At 42.3% G+C, this 24,368-nt stretch overlaps 1 protein-coding gene across 1 annotated transcript in view; it reads right to left on the bottom strand.

Moving 5' to 3' along the window:
- The window catches only part of akap6 (A kinase (PRKA) anchor protein 6), a 219,717-nt gene that overhangs the window by 28,020 nt on the left and 167,329 nt on the right, over positions 1-24,368 (bottom strand). The window contains exons 17-19 of the mRNA XM_086183714.1: positions 23,021-23,272; positions 1,302-1,385; positions 788-940 (exon numbers count right to left, since the gene is read on the bottom strand). Coding sequence (XP_086039840.1) covers positions 788-940; positions 1,302-1,385; positions 23,021-23,272 — 489 coding nt within the window. The remainder of the gene's footprint in view (positions 1-787; positions 941-1,301; positions 1,386-23,020; positions 23,273-24,368) is intronic.

The raw sequence follows: 24,368 nt of genomic DNA, 5'->3' as shown, positions 1-24,368 counted from the left end.
ACCGATAGCTGATGACACTGAGATCAGATGCCATGAGACTGCAGTGTTAAAGTGGTGATACCTGACATGAAGAGCCTGAGAGGGCTGCAGATTTATCATAAAACAAAGGTTTAGCAAGACAGCATCATGGCAGCAGACAAACATGCTACAAGCTATCAATGTGCTCCCATCTCAATTGCAAGTTGTTTTAATATGTGTTCCTCTGACAGTGATCTGATACTCAGCTTCTGGACTCTTTTGGTTTGGAACAAAGTTGTTACCTGGAGGTTTTAAAAGTCAAAACAGACCCAGATACTGAGTTGTGTTGTGTTGTTATGGCGGTAGACAGCCACTAACAAAGTTCTCATAAGTAAAAACATTTCTAAAGTAAATAAATCTGAATCTAAAATCTCTGACATATTTAAATTGGTTTTGAATAATACGGAGCTGCCAGAGTCAGTCAATCTAGATAAATGAACCAAAATTTAGCAGGTGGACTTTTACTGTTAAAATATTATTAGAAAACCCTCACTGAGAACTATACTGTATGTATGAATGAATTCATGACCCATGATGTGTTTTCTTCTTAAACTTGTTGCAAATTTGAATAAATAAAAATCATCTGTCAGGTTGTCAAGTTTCTTCCAAGACTAAAACACTGCCGCTTCAATCACAGCACCATCTGTCTTTCACATTGCGTCCTGGCGTCAAATCAAACCGTGATGTGCTCATGGAGCGTAGCGGCGAGTGTGCCGACCGCCCGCGGACCAAGATGAAGGATGTAAAGAGGAAGTGTTGGTGCTCTGACCTGCTGCTCTCCCAGCTCTCTCTTCAGTCTGTTCTGCCACTGCAACGCCTGCATCACAATCGCCTCCCACCTCCGCTCCAGGTTGATTGACAGCAGCTGCAGGGCCTCCCGGTGCTGCTCCGCCTCTGGGCCCACCTCTGCCATAGGGCCAGACTGTGCCAGTGGAGTGGATGGAAGAAAGAGTTTTGAGTCAGAATTATAATGGCTATCATCAAAATAATTAAGTTATTATGAATTACATGAATGAGCACTGTAATCTTCTCTTTGGGCTGTGTTAAATCTCATCACTTATTCTATGAGTTTTTAAGAAAACATTTGAAATGTTTTTCTAAAAGGAAATTAATATTTTGAAATAATAATACAGTCAATTTCCAGTTAAGATTCCTCTCTAAATTTTGGGGTGGAGGGTCAAGCCCTCGAAGTCATTGCCCTATAGTGAGGAAATCAGATAAATCCCATCTGATTTGTTGAGTCTGTCATGACATCATCAGACTGTTGGTTTCTTTTAACAAACCTGGCTCTGCTGCAGCAGCTTCTGGCAAAGCTTCAGAACAGAAGCGACTCCTCTCCGTCGGGCTCGAACCTCCGAACACAGAGACTGGAGGATGACAGGAAGGAGAAAAGAAAGACGCAAAGTCATTTTTAGTGCCAGAAAAGCAGATAGATACCTTGTCTCCTCTCTGGAGTATTACAGCGCTCCAGAACCCATAGCTGTGATGAATGCTGGCAGTGGGGCACAAGACCAGGCCCTCTCATAAGTCATCGAAAACACTTTTCTCGAAAACTGTCCGTGTCCGCATTCATAGAACTTGGGTTGTGTTTAACATTCATGGGGAAAACCCGTTGAAAATATATTTTAAAAAATCCTGTAATTAGATATTGTTTGTTCCATTTATTCACTTGTAGTTTTGAGAGACTTTGCAGTGATAGTACACAATGAAAACATGATGAATTGATTTGGTTTCCTCTGCTATGAGGAATGTTGACATCTATTTTTTTCAACCTTGTGATGTTTCCAAATATTTCACGTGTCATTACTGCAGATTCCAGAGTAAAACCAAGACCAGAATTGTGATAAACACGACTGATCCTTTCATATGAGGTATAAGATTTTAATTTGTCGTGTGAATTTGCTGAATTTCAGTTCAGTTCAGAGTTGTTATTTCAGATCATTTATAAGTACGTATTAGCTTTGTCAAATTCAACCCACAGATCCTGGATCAGCATTAAAGCTACATAAAACAAATGACAACAGCCAGTCTTCCACCCTCCACTTCCCTCCCATCTAATAAAGCAGAAAAAAGAGGGAAAAGGAACACAAGGATTGGTGGTGCCTATTATAAATCACTATATGCTGATGAGTTTCCACACGCAAAGGTCAGTGAGTGTGTGTTGGAGTGTTTACACGCGTGCATGAGTGTGTGCCCAAACATATGCATGTGTGTGTGGCGCAGAGAACAGAGGGGACAGCCTTACTCCTTGGCAGCGGCGCCCAAACACGTCCAAGCCCCAAACTATTTATGCTAATCCAGCCTGCTCGCTGAAAAGCACTTCCTTTACATTTTCTTTACATTTTTCCAATAAATATTAAACACTATTACAATGAAATGGGATTTCTCTCTCACTCCCTCTCCCTCTTTCTCTCCTCCTCACACACTCGGTTCTTTCATCTGCTCCTCCTCGCTCTCTGCAGTTTAGCATATTTGCAGCGCACCCGGTTGTCTAAACAGGAGATGGGGATGCAGAATACAGCAGACAGGATCAAGAGGACAAGCCCAGTGAGTGTGTGTGTGTGTGTGTGTGTGTGTGTGTATATGTGGTTGCAGGTAAATGTATTCTAAACAGGAGGTGCATATTAGGTGTAGGGAGGAGGCTCTAAACAACAACAAAACGACTGAGTGATACTCGCGCTGCGCAAAATAACTGCAGTAGACAGCAAGGTGCAGCAACAAAGATGAATTAGACAGGAGACGAAACAATAGTCCAGCATGTTAGACGGTGATGGCAAGAAGTTGAAAGTCAACTCTCCAAACAATAGGGAAGGGAATCGAAAACCAGTTTTTGTTGAGAACCGGTTCCAGTGTTCCTTAGAATCATTTGCCAATTTTGCAAACGATTCCCTTATTGATTCCAGGGGGCCCCAATGATGTCACCAGGCACGTTGCGTAGCTTGAGTAAGCAACGGAAAGTGCTTCCTTCACCAGTGCAGCCAGCAGGAAACATGGCACCCAAGCGGCACAAATGCTTGAAAGTTTGGTTTCATTTCACGAGAAAGCATGACAACAAGGCAACTTGCAATACTTGCAGTGTGGATATTTCATCAAAGGGAGGAAATACTATCAATATACAGAAACAACAATACACAGCATGTGATTATATTGAATGAATGTCACGTTTTCGGTCTGCTCTGGAGTGAATCTCAACCCAACAGCAGCGGCAATGTTAGCACGTCCTCTGTTGTTAATACTGCTGGTAACTAACCAACTAACCAAGAGAGGCAATAAAGAACTGAATCGTTAAGCAGAATCGAAAATGGAAGCGGAATCCTAACAAAAATCCTATCAATTCCCATCCCTAATAAACAAAGTGCTAAGTGGGTTATCCTGTTGTTATCAGTCCATTCAACAGAACTAGACAATCATCTGCACTTTTTTTCTTAGATGGTGTATTACTGTATGTAATGATTCCTCAAAACCAACCATGTGAGCTGAAGAGAACATTGCTTGCTTGATTTCATAACCCTGTCCACTCACGACCAGAGTGACACACACATTTGGGAGCAGATGACGAGTGTAAAAGTGCATAAGTCGCTTGTTGCAAATCATTTGAGGATTAACATTTCATGGAGATGAAATGTCTGACTGTGCAACAAAAATCAGTAAAGTAGAAATAATATAACTTTTTTCTGCATTTAATGTAACAACTGTTCACAGAGCATCTTTCACTCTAAATGTACCTTTTCCTCGCTACTTTTGCTTCAGTGTAGGTTTGTGTTCAAGCTTTTTTCTGGGAATTATTAGTTCTCTTTTAGAATATCCAATGAGGTTTGACATATTTGAAGTTGCTTTACGCTAAACAGGGAAGTGCAAGATAAATAAAAGACAATTAAAACCAAACATTAGGTCTGAATCCGTTTGATTTTTATTTTCAGTATCAAGCAGGGTCGTGTTTTTCCTACTTTCTTCTTTTTTAACTTTTCACAGCAGATTAGAATGATACCAATTCAGCTGATCATTGTCCTCACTGTGATCATGGTGGCAGTTTAGTGAGGAGTCTTCTCTCCTCTGAGTTTATATTTAGACACAGAGGAGAAAGAGAAAACTGTAAGTCTCTATTGTTTCTGCTCTACTGGCTTTTATGCACTGATCCCGTCTCTCTCTCTCTCTCTCTCTCTCTCTCTCTCCGTGGCTGGTCGAGCCTGGCTAGGCCCGTATTGACTCAGAGGGCTCTACAGACACAGTCAGACAAATATTTGCTAAAAAGCTTTCTTCCAAAATACACGGAAAGCTGCGGAGTGGCTGTGGAGAACAGAAAGAGATGGAGGATGTAGAGGGACAGAAAAGCTGAAAGCAGTGTGAGTTTGCAGAAGAGCACAAGGGAGAGAGGAGCGAAAGAAAAAGGAGGGATAAAGAGTACAATGTTAAAGAGAAAACAAGAGATGAGCAAATCATACAGACAGCAAAAACAAGAGAGAGAACCCAGAAGATAATAGAATCAGAAAGGACATTAGAACTGAGGGAAGAGCTCATGTCACACCTACAAATGCTTCTATTCTGGTAAAGTACCAGTTCTATTTTTTCAATCGAGAGTGTGAAATCATGGTTATTTGTTGGAAAACAAAGTAGTCAACATGTTCTCTTTCCAGACCACAGACCAAAAGTGGGTGTGGCTTGGAATGGACTTTTTTTTTTTCTAAAAATCAAAAATGTTATTGAAAAACTGATTATTACAATTTTAAAGTTATTTTGCTTTTTAAAAGTATGAAGGGAACCCGCCTGTAATACACAGGGGGTGACTGTTAGCCTGATGCCAGCAGTTATAAAGCTGATAGAGTAAAGTGATTGGCTTGGATCTTTTATTTTGAAAATGGAGTAGATTCTCTGACTCTGACTTCCTGTCTGGTTGATCTGCCTTACGGAGCTTAGAAATTTCTGTCAAAAAAAAAAAAAAAGACTTGGTGTGTATCTTTTAGCAAATGACTTCTGAAAAGTGCGAGGTTTGTCCGGTGGGCTCAAAAGCATGAGTGACTTTGGACCAAACTCAGGAGAAGACCCACAAAACTGCAGGGGCAATGGATCCCATTTGCCCTGAGAACACTTCAGGAGGAGGAGCTTGATAACGTAGCACATCTTGTGTAGCTTAAGTGGTTCTGTGCTTTAACGAATGGATGTTTTTAGTTGGACAAGTTGAGCGAGTATGTCTTCACTGTGGCCTCATGGGAACTGAAGAACAATGACAAAACCCTCTTCTCCGTCCTTGGATACATTCAAGGTCAACCAACAGGATGTGCACCAAATGAGCGACTGATGTCTTTATCTCCTTTACTTTCTCTCTCTCTATCTCTATCTCTGCATGTATTTCTCTCTCTGTCACTCAACATCTTTCAGGATCAGGATAAACAAAAATAATCTGTTATCCCCGTCACCCTCTCCCTTCTCTATCCCCCTCATTCTTAAATCTCCCTCTCCTAAAAACAAAATCCTCTTAACTCTACTCTACCTTCTCATCTCCACAATCTAATTACAGAGACCTGCCATGTAGAGAGGGAGGAGGGGAGGGAGGACAGGACTGAGAGGACAGAGAGGAGAGTTGTTAGTCTAGTTGCCATGTCAGTTTTTTCATGACAGGAAAGAGCTTTGACATTAGAGCAAGACAGAAATGGACACTCCAACAGGACTGGACAACATTTAACTTTAACATGGGTGCAGACATTTTCAGATCTTCAATTTGATCAAAAATGTCAACAAAACCCCATTTTTTTATGTCACATGAGTTGAGCTCAGTTTTATTCTGAGCTAAAGATATGTATCTATGAACAGAACTTGTGACATTACAACTTCTCTGGAAGCCAAATGCATGTAACAAGACTGATGTAGAGATGTGAGGCTAGCACACAAACCTAGTAGTACCCTCAACTTGGTTGTTAGTGGGTAGAGGAACTGGGGAAAACTCCACTCATCAGGTGAAAAGATGAAAGGAGAAGGAGAGCAAAGTGTGTGGTAGTTCGAGGGGACAGCACAACAACTAGGACAACTTGATAGAGAGAAAAGGCAATGTACAATTGGGGAGTCAAATTAGGGTGGGGAGGTAAGTGTGATATAGAAGACCTTTATGACATTCAAAGTTAGGTTTGTGCACTATTGGCAAGAAAACACAAAAAAATATATCAAAAATAAAGAAATTCTGGAGGGACATTGATGTAGAATGTAGCAATGTGGGCTTTCTTCAGTTATTAGTTGAGCTTTGCTCTATAGCAGGTAAACAGGACTATGTTATATGTGTAATATGAATCTGTAAAAGTTCAATTTCATTTGCACTTTCATACTTTATGGGATTTTGAAAGTGCAATGAACTGTTGAGTGTAAGGAGGGATTTTTTAAAGATCAGCCATCCATCAGAACAGAAGAACACATGTGACATCCCCTGGCAAGGCAAAGAGTTCATACTGAAATGCACGCCGTTGAACTTTTCAAGTAGATTTGATCATTTCCACACTTAAACAGCATGTTTTATTATTTTAAGCATGAGAAGACACAATACAAATAGATACATTTGACTTTCGAGACCAGTTAAATGTCACAGCAACACCCAGAGAATGAGATGGTCAGAGCTGCACTCACATTTCTGCTGGTCTACCAGCTGACTACACTGAGGCTAGCAGCTAGTCAATATTAAATTTTAGCAGAAGTGTGGCTGCAGTGATTTTTGTTCTAGTGTGTTCACAGTAGCTGTGTGGAAAAGGGGCAAATGCATGTCTAAGTTTCCAGCTCTTCTGATCGCAGGAAAAAAAATATACCCAAGAGTCATGTGACCTATAGGCAAAACAGATATTCGAGATATTTTCATCTGGTGTGAAATGTGTTTTGACATCTGATTCATCCAGTCAAACAGGACTTTCAAGCTCATACGTCAACATCTAGGCTCAATAAATCTTATTGGCGCAGGACCGTTTAGTCTAACAAGTTATGAAAAGATTCAGAGAAAGGCAAGAAGAACAACCACAAATCTTCAAGACATACAGTAAATCCATTTAACTGTTAACTGTAGAAATATTGCAATAAGTAAATGCTGCCATATAGGACAGGCAGTATAGGAAGAGTGGATAAGAAGAGTGAATCAGTAAAAAATGGAGAGATCTTGAGAAATTACCTTTATTTGGAAAAGTTGCATTCGTTCTTAACGGAGGGGTAGGCGCCACCTGTTTTGGCTTTTTTCTTTCTTTTTTTACATATTCTTTTCTTTTTCTTTGAATTTAACAAAAGAAACATGACATGGCTGCACGGTGGTGCAGTGGTTAGCACTGTGGCCTCACACAGCAAGAAGGTTCCCTGTTCGAGTCCCGGTTCGGGCACGGGATCTTGCATGGAGTTTGCATGTTCTCCCCGTGTCTGCGTGGGTTCTCTCCGGTTACTCCAGCTTCTTCCCACTGTCCAAAGACTTGGATACTCTAAATTGACCGTAGGTATGAATGTGAGTGTGAATGGTTGTCTGTCTATGTGTTGGCCCTGCGATGGACTGGTGACCCTTCCAGGGTGAACCCCACCTCTCGCCCGATAGCTTCTAGGGATAGGCTCCAGCCCCCCGCGACCCTTAATAGGAATAAGCGGAAGAAAATGGATGGATGGACAGCTATACAGGGCAACCAATCTAGCTGGTAGCAGTTTTTGATTGGGTGGAGGTAAATTTGGCCCTGCACCCCTTATGTAATAGGGATTTAGAAGCTTCTTTTTTTAAACATCATAGCTTATCGATTACCATTGAGACATCATGACAAATTCAGGGATTAGAAGAAAAAGTACATAGAAATCTGGGAGCCTACCTCTCCTTTAAGTAGCAATGAGGACTGGACATGTTGCTGCTTTCAGGAGACCAAGACAAAGTTTGGGAATATAGCAAAGACAACAGAAACCGATGTTCAGTTGCAATAGTTTAAGATTTGCTTCGGCAGAGCTTTCCATGTCTTGCTTTGAGCATTTACTCTTGATCATTAAAGGGAAAAAAACTCAATTGAGGGTGTAAAAACCTTTGTGAAATGGGAGGGCTGTTATAATTTCTGCTAGGCTATCTAATGCTAAAGAAAATGTATCAAAATATGATACCTGACAATAGGGGAGGAGCTGAAGAAAAATAGACTGAGCAAGAGTGAGGGAGATGGATGACTAAGACAAATACAAATGTGTGACAAGGACACAAATGTGGAAAAAAACAAGTGTCAAAAGGATGACAAGTGAAGACAACAAGGACAAAGAAAGACAGAAAAGAAGAGGAAGTGGGAGGGAGAGAGAATTTTGGCTGCTTGCTCAGTGACCCAGTGGATATTTCAATCAATTACCATTAATTAGAAATCTCTGATTAATTCTATTTGTTGATTAAGTCAATTAAAACCACAAGCACTCGTTATCGCACAACGAGCTTAATGAATACCTGTCGACAAAGTGTTCACACACACACACACACACACACACACACACACGCTCTGCTGCTGCTAAAACCGCCTACAGCTAGCCAAACTTTGTCATTTGCTCATCTCATCTCTCCCTCTTTCCTCTACTCTTCACTTTCTCTCTCTTTCCCTTGTTCTCTCCTCTGCTTTCCCTATATCCTCTAAATGTCTCTGCATTGCTTCCGATGTCCACTCGAAAGAATGAAAACACACACTGTGGTTTGGAGGTGTTTTGGAGGCCTTGACAGATGTCTTGAGGCCAGCATAAGGGCTCAAAATCACTTCCTCTGGGGTTTTGCAGAAAATACTCCACTCATTGTCTACCACTCCTCAAGGCCAGGGGTTGACAAACTGGGGTACAGGGACCACAAAAGTCCTTCATAAACTGGAGGTAAACATAGTTGCAAAACAAACACTGAACTTCCCTCCTCCACTTCCTGATGATTTATCCCAAACAATCATGACATTAAAATAAACATTTGAATTTGCACCTTATCACTCTATTAAAATCTATCAAAAAATATTTCTTAGTTGTATTGTTGTACTGTGTACACACCTGATAATGGATAGCGTAAACTTAACTAAGGAGTAATGTACAGGTATATGTAAATCTTCCTCACAAAACATGTCAGGATGAAAAGGATTTTGCTTGTGTTTATGTGATTTATGGCATTTTGCATATTAATTAGCCATGTGCTTTGAGCAAGGAGTTGCAGAAGATAAGTTGTCTGATATTATGCTGATGTCAAATGAGACTTAGACTCTGCAGAGAGGTGTTTAAAGTCGTGTTATTGTTTTTTGGATGCTTTTTGTTACCTGTTGATGGTCTAACGAAGGATCCATGTGCAGAAGGCTGCCATGTTGTCAACCAGAGCCTTCAAAACACAGCTGAATTTGCTTTAATCTTGAGGTATGTATCATTTTCTTAGGCTTCTTTAAATTGGTCGTAGCACGTTATGGAATGACTTGATACTCTGCCACCACTGACCTAGAATCCATCTGTTTCCCGCTCACCGCTTTTTACATCACATCTAAATGAGGTCTGAAAGTCAGAGGGATTTGTTGGAGGCTTTTAGAGCAATTCACAGAAAATGGAGACAGACAATAAAGTGAGACGTGCTGCTCCTGCTCACTTTCACTGCTGGGTTTGTCACATTTATGGCAAAACCTGGCAACCTGTGTGCATTAGAGTATGAATTTGGTACTGGCAAAGTGAGAACTCAACTTCAAACTGAATATTTATGGTTTATCTTCATTTTTAATTGAGCATGACTCATGCTGAGGTCAGAGCTGACACAAGGACACATATGAGGAGGATAACAGACTTTTTAGAATGTAACTTTACACATATTCATAAGATTAATATATAATGTTCAGGTGCAAATAGGAACATCCATCTTCGTCTCCAGAGAAGACTTGTATGTCCTAATATTACTACTAACAATGTTTGTGACTCTGCCACAAATCCGTAAAACTGGATTTATATATTGAAGGAAACACATCAGCTGTTTGATTCTCTTCCTCTGTGAGAAAAAGCTGAGCGGCCTTCATGTGCAACTTAAAATGGATTACTACTGACATCATCAGGCATTATTGATTATTGTAAGTTATTAGCAGAGGCTTGGCGGGCGGTGACATTTTAGGGGTGAAAGCTTTACTGTTAAAATATTCAGCAGCAGTAAACAGGTGGAGGATATATGAAGTCTTTGTGAGTGGAAGCATTTACTGTTCCCACTAATGCAGCAGAGTGAACAAGGCGCTGCGACTTAAAGCGCTGCTATCAATAAAACCCAATCTGTTTCCGTCTGTCTGTGTTTCTCTGCCTGTTTGTCTTTTCACCTCTTTCTCTCATCTGTCTCTTTCTTTCCTCCTGTCTCTGTCTCCTCTGTTCCTGCCGTCCAATCTCCTCATCTCTCTCCTAATCACACTCTCTGTCATTCCCTTTCTCCAGGCCTGTTGGTCCTCAGCCTTTTCTCTCTCTCTCTCTTTACCGTCTTTCACTGTTGTCTCATGTCTCAATTTATCTACTTATTGTAGGATTAAATGTTTATGGAAAAAACACAATCATAGATTGGAAGGAGAACTGAAACATACCTTTATTTATGACCATGGACCACAAAAAAGGAAAGTTTAATTTATCCATCCATTTTCTATACCGCTTATCCATAAAGGGTCTCATGGGGGGGCTGGAGCCCACCCCAGCTGACATTGGGCTAGAGGCAGGGTTCACTGTGGACAGGTCGCCGGTCCATCACAGGGCCATTAGGTGCAATTAAGGGTTCAGTATCTTGCTCAGGGATATTTTGACATGGTCACCAGGGGAAGTGAGGATCAAACCAGCGACCCTTCGGTTGCTAGACAGCCACTCTACCTCTGAGCCATGCCGTCCCAAGTTGAATTTATCCATCTATTTACCATTTATTTATTTTATAAAAACTTAAAACTAATGGCCTTTTTCTGAGCGATGGTGAAAGCCAAAATACACTGCCAGTGAATGGAGCATAATTTTTCAATGCACTTCATGGCAGAGGAGGTTGGCACAAATTGCAACACTTCATACCAGGGTTCTATTTACCAACATCATTGTAACCAAAGAAAGCACAAAGAAAAGTTTTGTCAAGACGACTCCCTCTCTTCATATTTTTTTTCTGTTCAGCAAGGGATGGGGAGAGACTAGTGGGTTGTGAATATTCAGAGCTATCCCACCCTTCCAAATCTGCATATTACCAAGATAAATTCAAAGCACTTCCTATTTGTGCATTTGTCAAACCTCATATAATGAGCTTAGCCAGTTGTGTTATTCGAGCTTAAGTGTCATCATCATTGTAAAATACATATTAAAACTATTTGCCTGTTAACAGTCTTTATAAATGAGACATTTTCAGCTATAGCAGGTCTTCAAGATCATTTGGGTGATCATTAAAACATTTTTTTTTTGGATTCATGTTGGTCACATCTCCGCTGAGTCAGTTATAAATTAAAATATCATAACTTCAAAAATGTTTTGTTTTCACAGAAATTGCACACATTCTATCTCATGGTCCATCATTCCTTCTCTCCTCTCCTGTGGCTTCTACTATTGCCTTCCTCTGTCTGTCCATCTTTCTCTTCATCTTCTTTGGTATGACTCCCACTGTTTTACCAAAATGAGCATTTTTTTCTTCACCTTCTCTATTTGGTCTTTATTGTCGTTGCTTCCTGACCTCTCTCTGTCTCTCTCTCTCGTCTTCTCTTCTTGTCACTATTTGCTGTTTTCTTGTGTTTTTGCAGCTTTCTTCTCGTTCCTTGTATTCTGTTTTGATTCTGTCTCTGTCTCTTCTCCTTTAGCAGATGAAAGAGCTGAGTGTTTTCTTCTCCTCCCGACCAGATGAAGATGAAAGTCTGATCTGTTTGTTGAGACCGTTACTGTGGCAACATCTCACCTGTTTGCTCGCCTTCAACCCCTAACGAGAAACTCTTAACGAGAAAACACCTCTTCAAAAAACAGACGAGCATGAACGAACACACACACACACACACACACACACACACACACACACACACACACAAGAACACAAATATAACTACCACCAAGACACATACACAGACGGCATAATCAAAAGGCACACAAACACACTCTGCTGCCCGTGTTCTTGGCAGGGAGTCATGGATCTTTAATCCTCATCATGCAGCAGGTATCGATATCAGGGCCTCGCTGCCACCTTCTATTAGCTGAATGAGACATGCTGGGGGTGGGGTGGGGGGGTATTACATACAGTTAAACCAATCTGTGGACTGTGAAGCTTATGGAAGCAATGCTACTATACTCAGATGACAGCCAGTGGCCAAAATGACATCAAGAATTGGCTCGACACAAAATATAAATGGTCAACACATGCATTCAGACAGAATGAAGGCCTCAAATGATTTGTGATGTCTCAAATCATAGTGTGATAGTTGGAAAACTGTGATGACACTCAACACTAGGGGTGCAACGGTTCAGTTAGCCCACGGTTCGGTTTGTACCTTGGTTTTGGAACATGGTTTCGGTTAGTGTAGGGGACTAGCGCTGAGCAATGCTTGCACATTGTTTTATTTTTGTCCACCGTTTTCTCTCCCTTGTTGTTAAAATTTACAGGGAAACCGAAATGTCCACACACTGCAGATTTGAATGAAGCCAGTGCTTCTTCAAACTCCGGTCTCTCCACCCCTTCGCTTGCCATAACTTTTTTTGTTGTTCTCTTTCTTCGTCTCAGTGTGCGTGAGCCGTGAGCTGCGCTGAGCAGGTAAGTGAGACAAGCCGCTGCTCCATGTGCTTGGCTCATATTACACAGTAGGTGCTTGACAGCGATTGGATATTTACTCACGGGGCAGGGGCTGTCTCAAGGGCCTTGCCACCAGCAGACTGATTATCTGGGCATACCACAACTTTGCCAGCCAACGAGGAGCCACCAGGATCAGGGAGAGCCCCTGCTGGCGCACCCTCTCCTGGACGGACAAAATTATTTCCACCAGAGGAAATGCGTGCAGCAGCATGTTGGGCCATGGATGCGGTAGTGCATCCATCTCCAGTGAAGCACTGCGGTCTGTTATGGAAAAGAACAGGGGACAGTGGGTATTCACTTTGGAGGCAAAAAGATCCATATCTGCCCTGCCGAAGTGGTCCCATATCTGAGCCACCACCCTTGGGTGCAATCTCTACTTCCTCACAAGAGGAGCCCCTCTGGATAGAAAGTACGGCCTCAGGTTCAGGGGACCTGGAACATGAGTGGCTCTGACGGACAGAAAATGAGCACTGCACCATAGCAACAGAGAGTGAGACAGGTTCAACGGGGGAAGGGAGCGTGTCCCACCCCGCTTGTTTATACAAGGAACCACCCTCGTATTGTCCGTCCTGACCAAAACAAGATGAAAATGCTTCAGAGCTTAAAGGGCTGCCAACAGCTCCAGGTGGTTGATGTGGAGCCTGCATTGTGCTGGCGTCCAAACCCCTCTCACTGTCGTGCCCTCACACAGAGCTCCTAAAATTTTCAGGGACACCGCATTGCGAAAAGACACCCTCCCTATACCAAACCCTTGTTGAAGTAAACTAGAATCCTTCCACGGGAAAAGAGACGACATGCAAGATAGAGTTAGCAGCCACCTCAGGAGGTGACGCAGCGCGGACAGTCGGTGAGCCCGAATCCAACGTTGAAACACCCGCATCCTCAACAGCCTGAGTGGCACCACAGCTATCATAGATGCCATCATGCAGGTCAACTGTAAGAACGTCCGTAAACACAGTCTGCGTCCCTACCGAAATTGAGCGAGGCAGTGGCGAAATGCCGCCACCCTGCGCTTTGACAGACGTGCTCGGGCCGAAATGGAGCAGACGTCCAACCTGAGGAAAGAAAACCGCAGACTCAGCAAACTTTTCCGCTGATTTAAGGAAAAGCCCAGTGACTGGATGTGTGACAGGGTCAGTGACGGCTGAGCCGCAGCTCGCTCCCTGGAGCTCACAACAAGAGCCCAATCGTTCAGATAGGCTAATATGCAAATGCTTCTCTCCTGGAGTGGAGCAAACGCCGCCTCGACACATTTGGTGAACATTCGAGGGGCCAGCAACAAGCTGAACAGCAGCACCAGGTATTTGTAGGCTCTGCCCTCAAATGCAAACCTTAGAAACTGCCGGTGGTCTGGGTGGATGGCTATTTTGAAAATATGCCTCTGTCAGATCGATAGTTGAAAACCAATCTCCCGGTCTGATCGCATTCAGTAGCTGCCTGAGTGTTAGCATCTAGAACTTTTAAGTCTGTAGATATTTGTTTAACATTAGCACTCCACCTTCTTTCTTTAGAACTACGGCTGTTCAACAAGTTGTTTATTTCTTCCCTCAAAACTGCTGCTGCATTGCCTCCCACAACTGTGTTTACTACAGAGCGGAAGCGAGGCGGCTGGGTCCGAAACTGTAAACGGTAACCCATGGCAATGGTTCTCTCTACCCCAGGTGGCGCTGGTCTGCGCAGAGCAACTGGCCGCTTAGGGTTAGCATCACGTCTGGGGATGATACTGCTCAGAGCCTCGGTCTGTTTCTTCTGCAGCTCAAATCGAGCCTGGATGGCTGTTCAAACAAACTATCAGCCGACACAGGCTCGTCCAGATAGACAGACCTGTCCCTGTTTGGAACGTTGGAAAGAGTCAGCCACAGATGCCTCTGTGCCATCACCATGGAAGCCATCCCTCTTCCAAGCTGCACAGTGGGACACTCGGAGGATGTAATCCTTGGTGACACTGACCTCGTTGAGGAGAGAGGACAGTAGGCTGTCAGGAGGCATACGTGAACCGAGTTCCACTAGACAAATTGCTTGGTAAGTCTGGAGCATGGTGATGGAGCTCAGAGCACAAGCTGTGCTCACCTGTGAGCGATAAATCTTCTCCAGCTGCGACGCAGAGAACCTGCAGTGCTTGGAGGGGAGTGTGGTGGAGCCGCCGACACCGTAGTTATGCGGACCAAGAGCTCCTCATCACCAGAGTTTGGGTCCTTTGACTCGGAGAGGTGGGGGTCGTGCCATGTAATGGCTGCTCTTCCTAGCACTCTCTCCACAAACTTGACCCGCCTTTCCAGAGTCAAGCTTTCGGAGCTGGTGACAGAAGTCACAAGACCCAGGCTCAGCCAACGCTCTCCTGGCATGGACAATCCCTTTGCAGACCAGACAAGCGTCGTGGAGATCCTTGTCCTACAAGGAGAAGCCGCATCCCTGAGGACAGGGGTGGGGTGGGGTGGGCGGAGGACGATGTCCTCGGCTTCTGAGGTACCGTGCCCATAACGAGACACAAAACCAAGGGAAAAACATGAAATTGGTGCTGGGTTGCAGCAGCTGACGTCAAGAGGGGCAGTTAAGCTAATTTCATGGGCAGTAGCCAGAGAGAGAGAAAGAGCGATCAAGCTAACTAGCAGCACCTAGTTAGCCTGACTCGAAGAGGTGTTCTTAGTAAGATGAAGAGCGTAAGAACTAAGGGATGACTGTGGTGACGGGATTTATATGTGCAGGTGGGGCCTCACATACGTCACAATAGATCATCTGCCGTTGAGGCAAGAATAGAGGTGTCTTCAGTTGAGTCACACAAGGGCTTGATATCCCTTACTATACGTGTGGTACCGAGTGAATCGACTGAAAGGGAACAGACTTTAGTGAGGTTCATAAAAAAATAGTTAAGCCAGGTGCTAGAGTGAAGAAGCTTCCAATTTATCAGCATTTCCTGTTTAGACAGAAAGATTATATTTCAGATCAAATTATTACAATAACATTACAACGACAACGAGCAACTAGCAACGAAACATCTCTGTGATGTTTGTGTGATGACTTGGTTAAATGCTGGGATGTTGGGAGTGTTTTTTGTTACATTGTAACATCAGGAAAAAAAAAACTGGCTGTGTTCCCCGTTGACCACCAGGAAGTTGTAGTCAATCCACGACAGGTTTAGGAATCTGAGTTTGTGTCAACTGGTTACGAAGGAAAGATGGGCTGCAGGCTTCATATTTACAGACAGCAGTTGAGTTCTGAGCATCAAGAAACAACAGGAGGTGGGTGGGGTCATAAGTCATGATGGCAAGGGAAGGCAGGCCAAGGCTGCAAACCATAGGAGGGGGGTCAAGTCTTAAAAGTGACAGGGGGAATGAGAGCTGAAAATAGAAATGACAATAGGGATGGGCGTGCACTAGAATGGCTGTAGGGCAACGTGTATGATTGGACGGGTTTGGGGGGGACGAGGAGGCTACTGGTATTGAACAGTGGGGGAGTATGGGTTCATCTACTGTCATCAGCAGGGGAGGAGGGAGCTGCTGAACAGATAAGAAGAAAGAGAAAGAAAGATGCAGCAATGACAACAGAAACAGACAAGAAGACAGAGAGATGCATGGAAGAAGGAGGAGGAAGGAGAAAGAAAGATCAACAGAGAGACCAACACATAGAAGGAGAGACAGAGGTCATTTTGTTCATCTTGACTTCAGAAGAAGGAGCTAAAGGCTCAGATAGTCACCAATCTGTGGTCAGCATCTCGGTTTGTTTGGGGGGACTGCCGAGAGGTCGCCCTCCAACTGTGTGTGTTAACCTGACTGAGAAAACCTGGACTTTGAACATGAACCATAATCCGTGTCCATCTTCAAGAAAGAAAGAGAAAAAGATGGACAGAAAGTGTCTGTGGTTATGAAGAGATGTGAAATTTTAGAACTGAAAGCCTCTTGAAATGAAATTGCATCTTGGAAAATAATCAATACCATAAGTCTGGTTAAGTCAACATATCCAGATCCACCATACAGCTTGGTTTGTTGAGACAATCTGTGTCACACTTTCATTTGTCATTACAAATCAATGGTCTGGTTAAGTTTTGGCTTGCAAACAATGGCTGAGTGATCAAAGTTTCTGTCTGGACCAGAGGACCAGCACTGGTAAAACATCTAACATCTGCAGATTATGAATGTTTAGAGTTTTAATGTTTTCTGAGGTTCAGACATAAAATTTAACCTTGATGATTATGTGAATGCATATGCAATCTCTCCTCTCTTTTCTTTAACTTTTTGCTGACTTTTAAGACCAAAAACAGTTGGTACCTTTCCACCTAGCAGCACTTTACCATGTCATCTCATTCACCCATTCACATACCTAGTCACACCCAGATGGTCAAGTCTGCCATGCAAGGTGCCAACCTACTCATCAAGAGCAATAAGGGGCTCAGTATCTTGCTCAAGGACACTTTGACAAGGTCAGCAGGGGAAGTAAGAATCAAATCAGTGACCCTTTGGCTGCTAGACTGGTACACTACTTCCTAGCCATGCCACCCAATTTGGGGCATCACTTTTCGGATTTCTACCATTTATGAAAATTAGAATAATTTGGATTTTTTGTGGGTTCATTTGGTTGGGCCAGAGGGAGTAGGATGTAATTTCAAAACTGTATAAATTTCATGAAAAAGATAAAGAAAACGTGTTTCTTGGGCCTTCCCTGTCTCCTGATGCCGACTTGCTCACAATATATTTATGCCATCTGATTTCTTTGTTTTCTGTGGTCCTAATCTATGTCTACTAGATGGAATCTGTCAGGTTTAGTAGGTATATAGTTTGTTTTGCTGTTTATATTTACATCCAATCCAAGTGTTTTCTGAAAGAGGATGATGTGGTAACATGAAAAATATAACAAGTCCATTCGAAAGAAGATCAATCGTTTCTTTTTTTTATTCTGTCTGTATTTCCTGTGTTTGTAGAGGTGCAAGCAGCACTCAAGTTCACAATCATAAACGTGGCAGAGCAAATCACAGGGAACAGGATGCATGATGAGAAATATAATGTTGCAATTGTTAACATCTTGAGAGTTTCACTTTGTTCTACGCACTGACATACATGAGTGGCTTTTGCACTTTTGGTGTTAAACTCAGCTGTCCGCAGCTATAGGAGCTAAAGAGAAGCGAGAAAACCTCCGTCAAGCCACATTTAACCTTCCAGTGAGAGCAGATTCACTGTCAGACTGAAAACCTGTACATGCTGCTGAGCAGGTGGGAATTTGTGCCACTTTCCACTGTGTGTGTGTGTGTGTGTGTGTGTGTGTGTGTGTGTCAGGCTGAGTCTATTAATTCTCAGTGTGTCCAGCCCCCAGAGCGACTCCCCTACAATAGAGAGTCATTGGAGGCCCGGGGCCTGCTGGAGGAACGTCTGGCCGATGCCATATCTTAAAGGACCACTAATTCAATTAAGAGTTAGGTTACAGACAGGCAAGTGGGGGGGTTGGCAGAACAGAGGCTGGCTCGCTCCCAATATGTGAGGGAAGAGAGGAGGATGAAATGAAAGAAGCAGACATTTCAACTTGTCAAAGCAGGAAAAGCACACGAACATTAACCATGGCTGCATTCCATTCATTTGTGGTTTTTAATTGAAATTAGTTCCCTTTAAATGTGCTCCATAAATAAAGTTGACTTAACTCACATGTCTCCTATTAGACTTCAGTAATATGTTTTCTCATCCGATATCCCACACTTTCTCGTGCATCTTAAACCAATCATCTGCTTCTGTTCATCCTAGAATTTTTATACCTTTCAAAGTCTGAAAGCCAAAGCCCAGCCGCATTAAGCTGTTGTCTACAGGGGACCACTGCAGGGACATTTGCAGCCGATGGTGAGTATGTCTGACCCAGTGGTCAGTGCAAGGTCAGTGCAAGGTTCTCAAGCACCTTAAATGTCTTTGTTCTGGTGATCTGGTTAAATATCAGATCAACATGCATGCTGCTGTCCCCATAAGCAGAACCTTGCATCTCCATAACATCTGGTCTTTAAAAAGACCTTCTTTAGTTTTCTAGTTTCTAGTTTTCTTCTCTAGTTTTGCTTTGTTACTGTATTGCCTTAGCTACAATTTTATGTGACATTTAAAAAAAATATATTTTATAAATTTCTAGCAGATAAAATATATATTTTGTGTGTACAAAAATCTTTATTAATCATCCAAGTGTAGGGTGAAGATCTGGTTTAAGGTCAAGCTCAAAGTCAGATTAGTATTAAGGTTATGACTAATGAATGGATGTAAATCAATGTCATAGGCTTTCAAAGTGATGGAAACTTGACTGAGTGTGTGTGTGTATGTGTGTGCGTCTGACCCCCGCCGCTCTCTCATGCAGCTGTACAGTAATAAGCTACAGCGCAGAGATCGAACCCATTTACGAGTTCAAACGACAAAAACAGACAAATGATAGCAAAAAATGGAGTCGACTTCTCTTAAAATGGAACCCCCTCTCGCTGTTTAGCCCCTCGCTCTTGTTCCATACAAATGACTGCTATCAATATTTCCAATCTTCATTTTTCCCGAAGCTCAGGGCCTCGCTCTGCCAGAAATCAATGGCTTCCCACCAAGAGCTGTGACGAGGATCAAGTAGTGAGAGCAGCTCCACTTGATAAGAAAAACTTTGTCATAAAGTAACAGGAGTTTTCCTGTAATCAGTATCAGAAATAAATATCAAAAACACATTAAAATAAACACACTGCTTGAAAAGAACAAGAATCTACCAATAAGCTCAAGGTAATGAGGCCAAGGTCAGGCAGGATGTTCTTGACCTGGAGGCAGATCGAGGAATTGGTTGAGGGTAGGGCTGGGCGATAGAGCCAAAAAATTTAATCAGGATTTTTTCATTTTAAAATCCGATTCACGATTTTAATCGATTTTTTTTCCTGTGTTAAAAAAAACACACAAACATAATTCGAAAAATATAATTTTTATTGATGCCAAAACATCAGATACATTTTTAAAAGATAATCACTTTTAAAATTAAATTAAATACGTAAAAAGCCACCGCATCAGTCATGTCCTTCCATCTCTTTCCTGACTTGTCACACGGCGTAGCTTTGGAAAACGACGCAGCAACACTTGGCTGTGATTTTGGTGGAGGTTTTTTCATGGAACTAGCGTCAATGCTTGTAAGGCAACGCCTCACACATTGCTGTCATTCTGGCAGGTGCAGTTGCTTAATGTGCTGGAAAAGATTTGTTGTGCTACTTCCCTTCGTTTTCACCGTCTTTTTACAAAGTTTGCACAACACGCCGGTCTGTTCCGTGTCCAACCTCGTAAATCCAAACCACGTCCATACCACCGAAGTCACGCTTCCCTTTTTTTGAACAATATCGTGCTCTCTGTCCATGACTTCTGCCGCCTCCATACCTCATGTGTCTGTGTTATCTGTCCGTCAGGCACAAGCATGGGAATAGGCCAATGTTCTTCTTCTTGATCGGACCGCAGTCTGCTTAGGAAACAGCGCTAGTCCTCCTGATGTATGTGCGTGTTGTGGTGACTGTGTGTATTACACGCACCGGGTTGTAACATTAAACTCGATTTTGAGATTTAATTTTTTTTCATATCGATTGAAAAAATAAAATCGAATTAATTTGGTTTATCACCCAGCTCTAGTTGAAGGGTGTTCTTAACACGTAGCACCCTCTGTTCCTGACGTTCCTGCCTGTGAAAAGGAAGATTTTTGTCATCACTGTTGCAAGAAGTGCTTATTCAAGGAGAATTGTTGGGTGGAAATTAATTGAAGGAGTGTGGTGCTAGACCAACACCACTTGTAAAGTGTCATGAGATACCTTTTGTTTTGATTTGGTTCTATACAAATAAAATTGACTTGAATTACCTTGAAATAAAAGTATGAAACATACTTTAATATCATATGGCTCTCTAATATGTAATTATGTTTGCATTTGTATTTCTGTTAGAGAATGGAATGTCCTCTGTTTAAAGGCAGGTTTTCTTCAGTTTATGGGGAGCCTCATTTCAACCTGCTGATCAGAGGTGAGAACGGCAGGGCAAGAGGTACCAGCTAAATGGAAGGTGCGGTTTCTAAGTTTAACATGTGAACTTGATTTTTTATCAAGTTTTAGAACCCTGTGACATTTATAACCCTCCACCATGTCTGATGAAAATCGGCTCAGTTTTTTTGCTGCAGACAAGCTGCCTAAGTAACAAGTGTATGTGCTTTTGTATATGACTGAATTATTCATTGTGTGTTTTCATGTGAGTAGCTGCAATTATCTTTCATGTTTATTCCTTTATGTATCATGTGTTTGCATGTATGTGAGATTCATTAGCATACCTTTGTTTATTTGTGTGTCTTGAAATGAGTTCACTTATTTATGTATCATAATACTTGCAATGCATCTGACTGACAGACTGACTGACTGACTGACTGTCAGTCACACGGCAGGGCTAAGCTAATCAGCGCAACTAGCTGTTCGCTGTGTGATGTAGGCTGATTAATATCCTGTTAGCATCCTGTGGCTTTTAAGGCTAACTGCTGTTTCCTCTATACATCCATTGCCTCAGAAGAGCCCTGCTTTTATCTGGCCTCATTAAGACAACATACAGCTATACTTAGCAACAACTCACACACAACTACAACACTTCTTTGTGAAAGGCTGAGAATTAATTAAACAAAGCACTGTTACATATTTAGCTGCATTTAAAAAGTGTCAAGAAATTTGGATTATGCTTGAGGAATACAATGCCATTCAGAACAGTTCACCACTTATGGTATTTACTCAGTTTTACATAAATGGTCTCTGTATACCATTAACCTGTTACCTTCATTTCAATGTATATAAAAGAGTTGGGGGTTAAGGCGGTGTGGGTTTTCCCAGGAGGGCCCCAGACAGTTTCAGGGGGACTCAGTGAATGAAGGTGAAAGGATATGGACATCTTGCCATTAATGAAATGTATATGATCAGGTTAAAGTTGCATATAGTAAAAAGATAGAGTAGCCTGTGGGTCATTTTCCTGTGTTTGTTACTCTCTAGCTGCCACATCCATCCATCCATTTTTTTTTACCTCTTATCCTGTTAAGGGTCGCGGGGAGGCTGGAGCCTATCCCAGCAGCCTTTGGGCGAGAGGCAGGGTTCACCCTGGTGCATCACAGGACCAACACATAGAGACAGACAACCATTCACACTCACAGTCACACCTACGGTCAATTTAGAGTATCAATCAGCCTCGTCCCCTCTTGCATGTCTTTGGACTGTGGGAGGAAGCTGGAGTACCAGAGAGAACCCACACAGGAACAGGGAGAACATGCAGATTCCACACAAAAAGATCTCATGCCCGAGCCGAAGCTCGAACCCGGAACCTTCTTGCTGTGAGGCAATAGTGCCACTGCACCACCGTGCCCCCCTCTCTAGCTGCTTGTTTGGCTAAATAGTTGACCGTCTACGGGTTTAAATAATGGTAATAATAATCCTATACAGGCATCCAGACAGGAAACTATAAATAATGGATGGAGGCAAAAGGGGGATTTGCCTTGTTTCAAATTTAGACTGAGCAAGACACACCATTTAGGCTCGTTTTTGACGATGGTCAGGACTAGGTTTCTTTTTTGGATACATATTTGTGTTCGCACAGCTGTCAAGACAATAAGCTAATTTTCGGAGAATATGTTGTTTTATGATGCTTTTTTTTTTTTTCATAGCCCTATTTTATGTTGTACCAAACAAATTAACATGAGACATTGTCATGCTGTTTCAAATCTGTATCCTCCACCTTCAGACATAGCCTTTGTGACAGCACTCATTATTAGAAGGATTACCGTTTGGCAGAGTTAAGTTCCCCATTGCTACCTTCATTTATTTTTCACATTATTTTGCAAGAGTTGCAAGTTTTTAATTAAGGAAAAAATACATTGATTTGAATAAACAACAGAAGCATATGTGATTTCAGGACAGCCCTTTTGTTTTTATTTCATCTGTTTATGCTTGGTGATGAAAAAATATGGGGGGCATTTTGGAGTTCAGAGTGTTGAACTGTGGTTTGACTTGACTTATCTTGACTTAACCCTTTACCACATCATTTCACACAGATATGGTTGCATCAAAAACCTTCTTCAGCATCAGCGACTGTAAAATGTGAACCTGTATTGTTGGATGTGAACATTTAACATTGATAATTTAGTGCTAGAGGACCAGTCTCATTGCTTAAGCTGGACTGAACTGACTTGTTCAATAAACCAACCCCTCCACACACTCTGGCCTTGATATAAAGCAATCAACTATGTTAAGGCTGAAAGCAGCGATACCACTACTGGTGCTCGTCTTACCTTGAAGCTCTGGAGCTGTGCCGAGGCATCTTTGTCCTGTCTGAGGCAGGAGTTGAAGATGAGCAGCTCCGTGTCTCTCAGCCATGCTTTCAGCTGCTTGATACGAGCCTCCAGCTGCTCCAGGAGAGAGTTGGTGAGTGGAGACAGGGCCGATCGGGGGTTTTCCACAGCGGCAGCTCGGCTCCCAAACAGCAGGGAGTTCATGTTGGCCGAGGAGGAAGAAGTGGATCCAGAATGCTCAGAGAGGATTTTCTGTAAGACATATGGAGGTAGGAGATTTAGCGCACGGATTCCATGTTGTATCAATGTTCTATCATGCAAAGAAGTATATCAATCAATATAAGCATGGCCATTAATCATTTACCTCCAGAGAAGCAAAGATCAATAAAAGGAGGTCATGTATTCATCCTGACACTGCCAGAGGCGGGTGTGAACATTTATGTGAAGCTAAGCTTGATGTCAGTATGTCACTGTCAGAGTTAAAGATCTAATAATGATTACACTGTTCCTGTTGACATTCATAGATCTACTGTGTGCTTCAGTTGGCATATCACTGTTTCTTTTGAAGCAACACTTCCCCAAAAAGTGTATTGCCTTTTAAGTACTCACAAATTGGTGTCTTGATCTAATGAAGACATTTTTCCCTGCATCGCTTCTCCAGAATGCAGAAAGAGCCAACCACACATATTTAGCTTGAGGCTAATGGAATCTGATGATGAACAACTGCTACAACAACAAAACAAAAGCAAAACTAACCAAAAACATGTGTTTAGAGACTCTTGAGGACATTGTTCGCTCATTCAAGGAAGCAGCAATTAGAAATGTTAAAGGTTGTTTTTGGATTACTGAGCATATGGCCGGATAAATACGACATGGATTATACCGGATTACCATGGGTTTGAAAGTTTGTAAAAGGGCATTTTTGAGCAGTTTTACTGTTGTTGTTTTTTGGGGTTTTTTTTTGTAGCTATTGTTAGCCAGAGTTCATGTTTACACTGAAAATTATTTAAAAAAATGGGCAGGACATGCCAGTAAAAGACTACTACCAGTCCAACCCTCAAGTGTCAACAGCTAAAATGTTTAATTCACAAACAAAAACAGGGGCATTAGATTAAAAAAATTATGAATGAAAAGTTAATTTTAGTTGAAATAAAACATAAAACATAATCATTTCGTGGGGCGGCATGGCTCAGACTTAGAGGGGCTTTCTAGCACCCGAAGGCACGCTTGTTCGATCCTAACTTCCCCCGGTGACCATGTTGAAGTATCCTTGAGCAAGATACTGAGCTCCGAATTGCTCCTGATGGCCCTGCGATGGACTGGCAACCCGTCCAGGGTAAACCCCGCC

Source organism: Aulostomus chinensis, chromosome 17, assembly GCF_037954235.1.
Source record: "Aulostomus chinensis isolate RoL2024-O1b breed Wild chromosome 17, RoL_Achi_v1.0, whole genome shotgun sequence".
NCBI lineage: Eukaryota > Metazoa > Chordata > Actinopteri > Syngnathiformes > Aulostomidae > Aulostomus > Aulostomus chinensis.
This window is presented reverse-complemented; position numbering and strand designations above follow the sequence as displayed.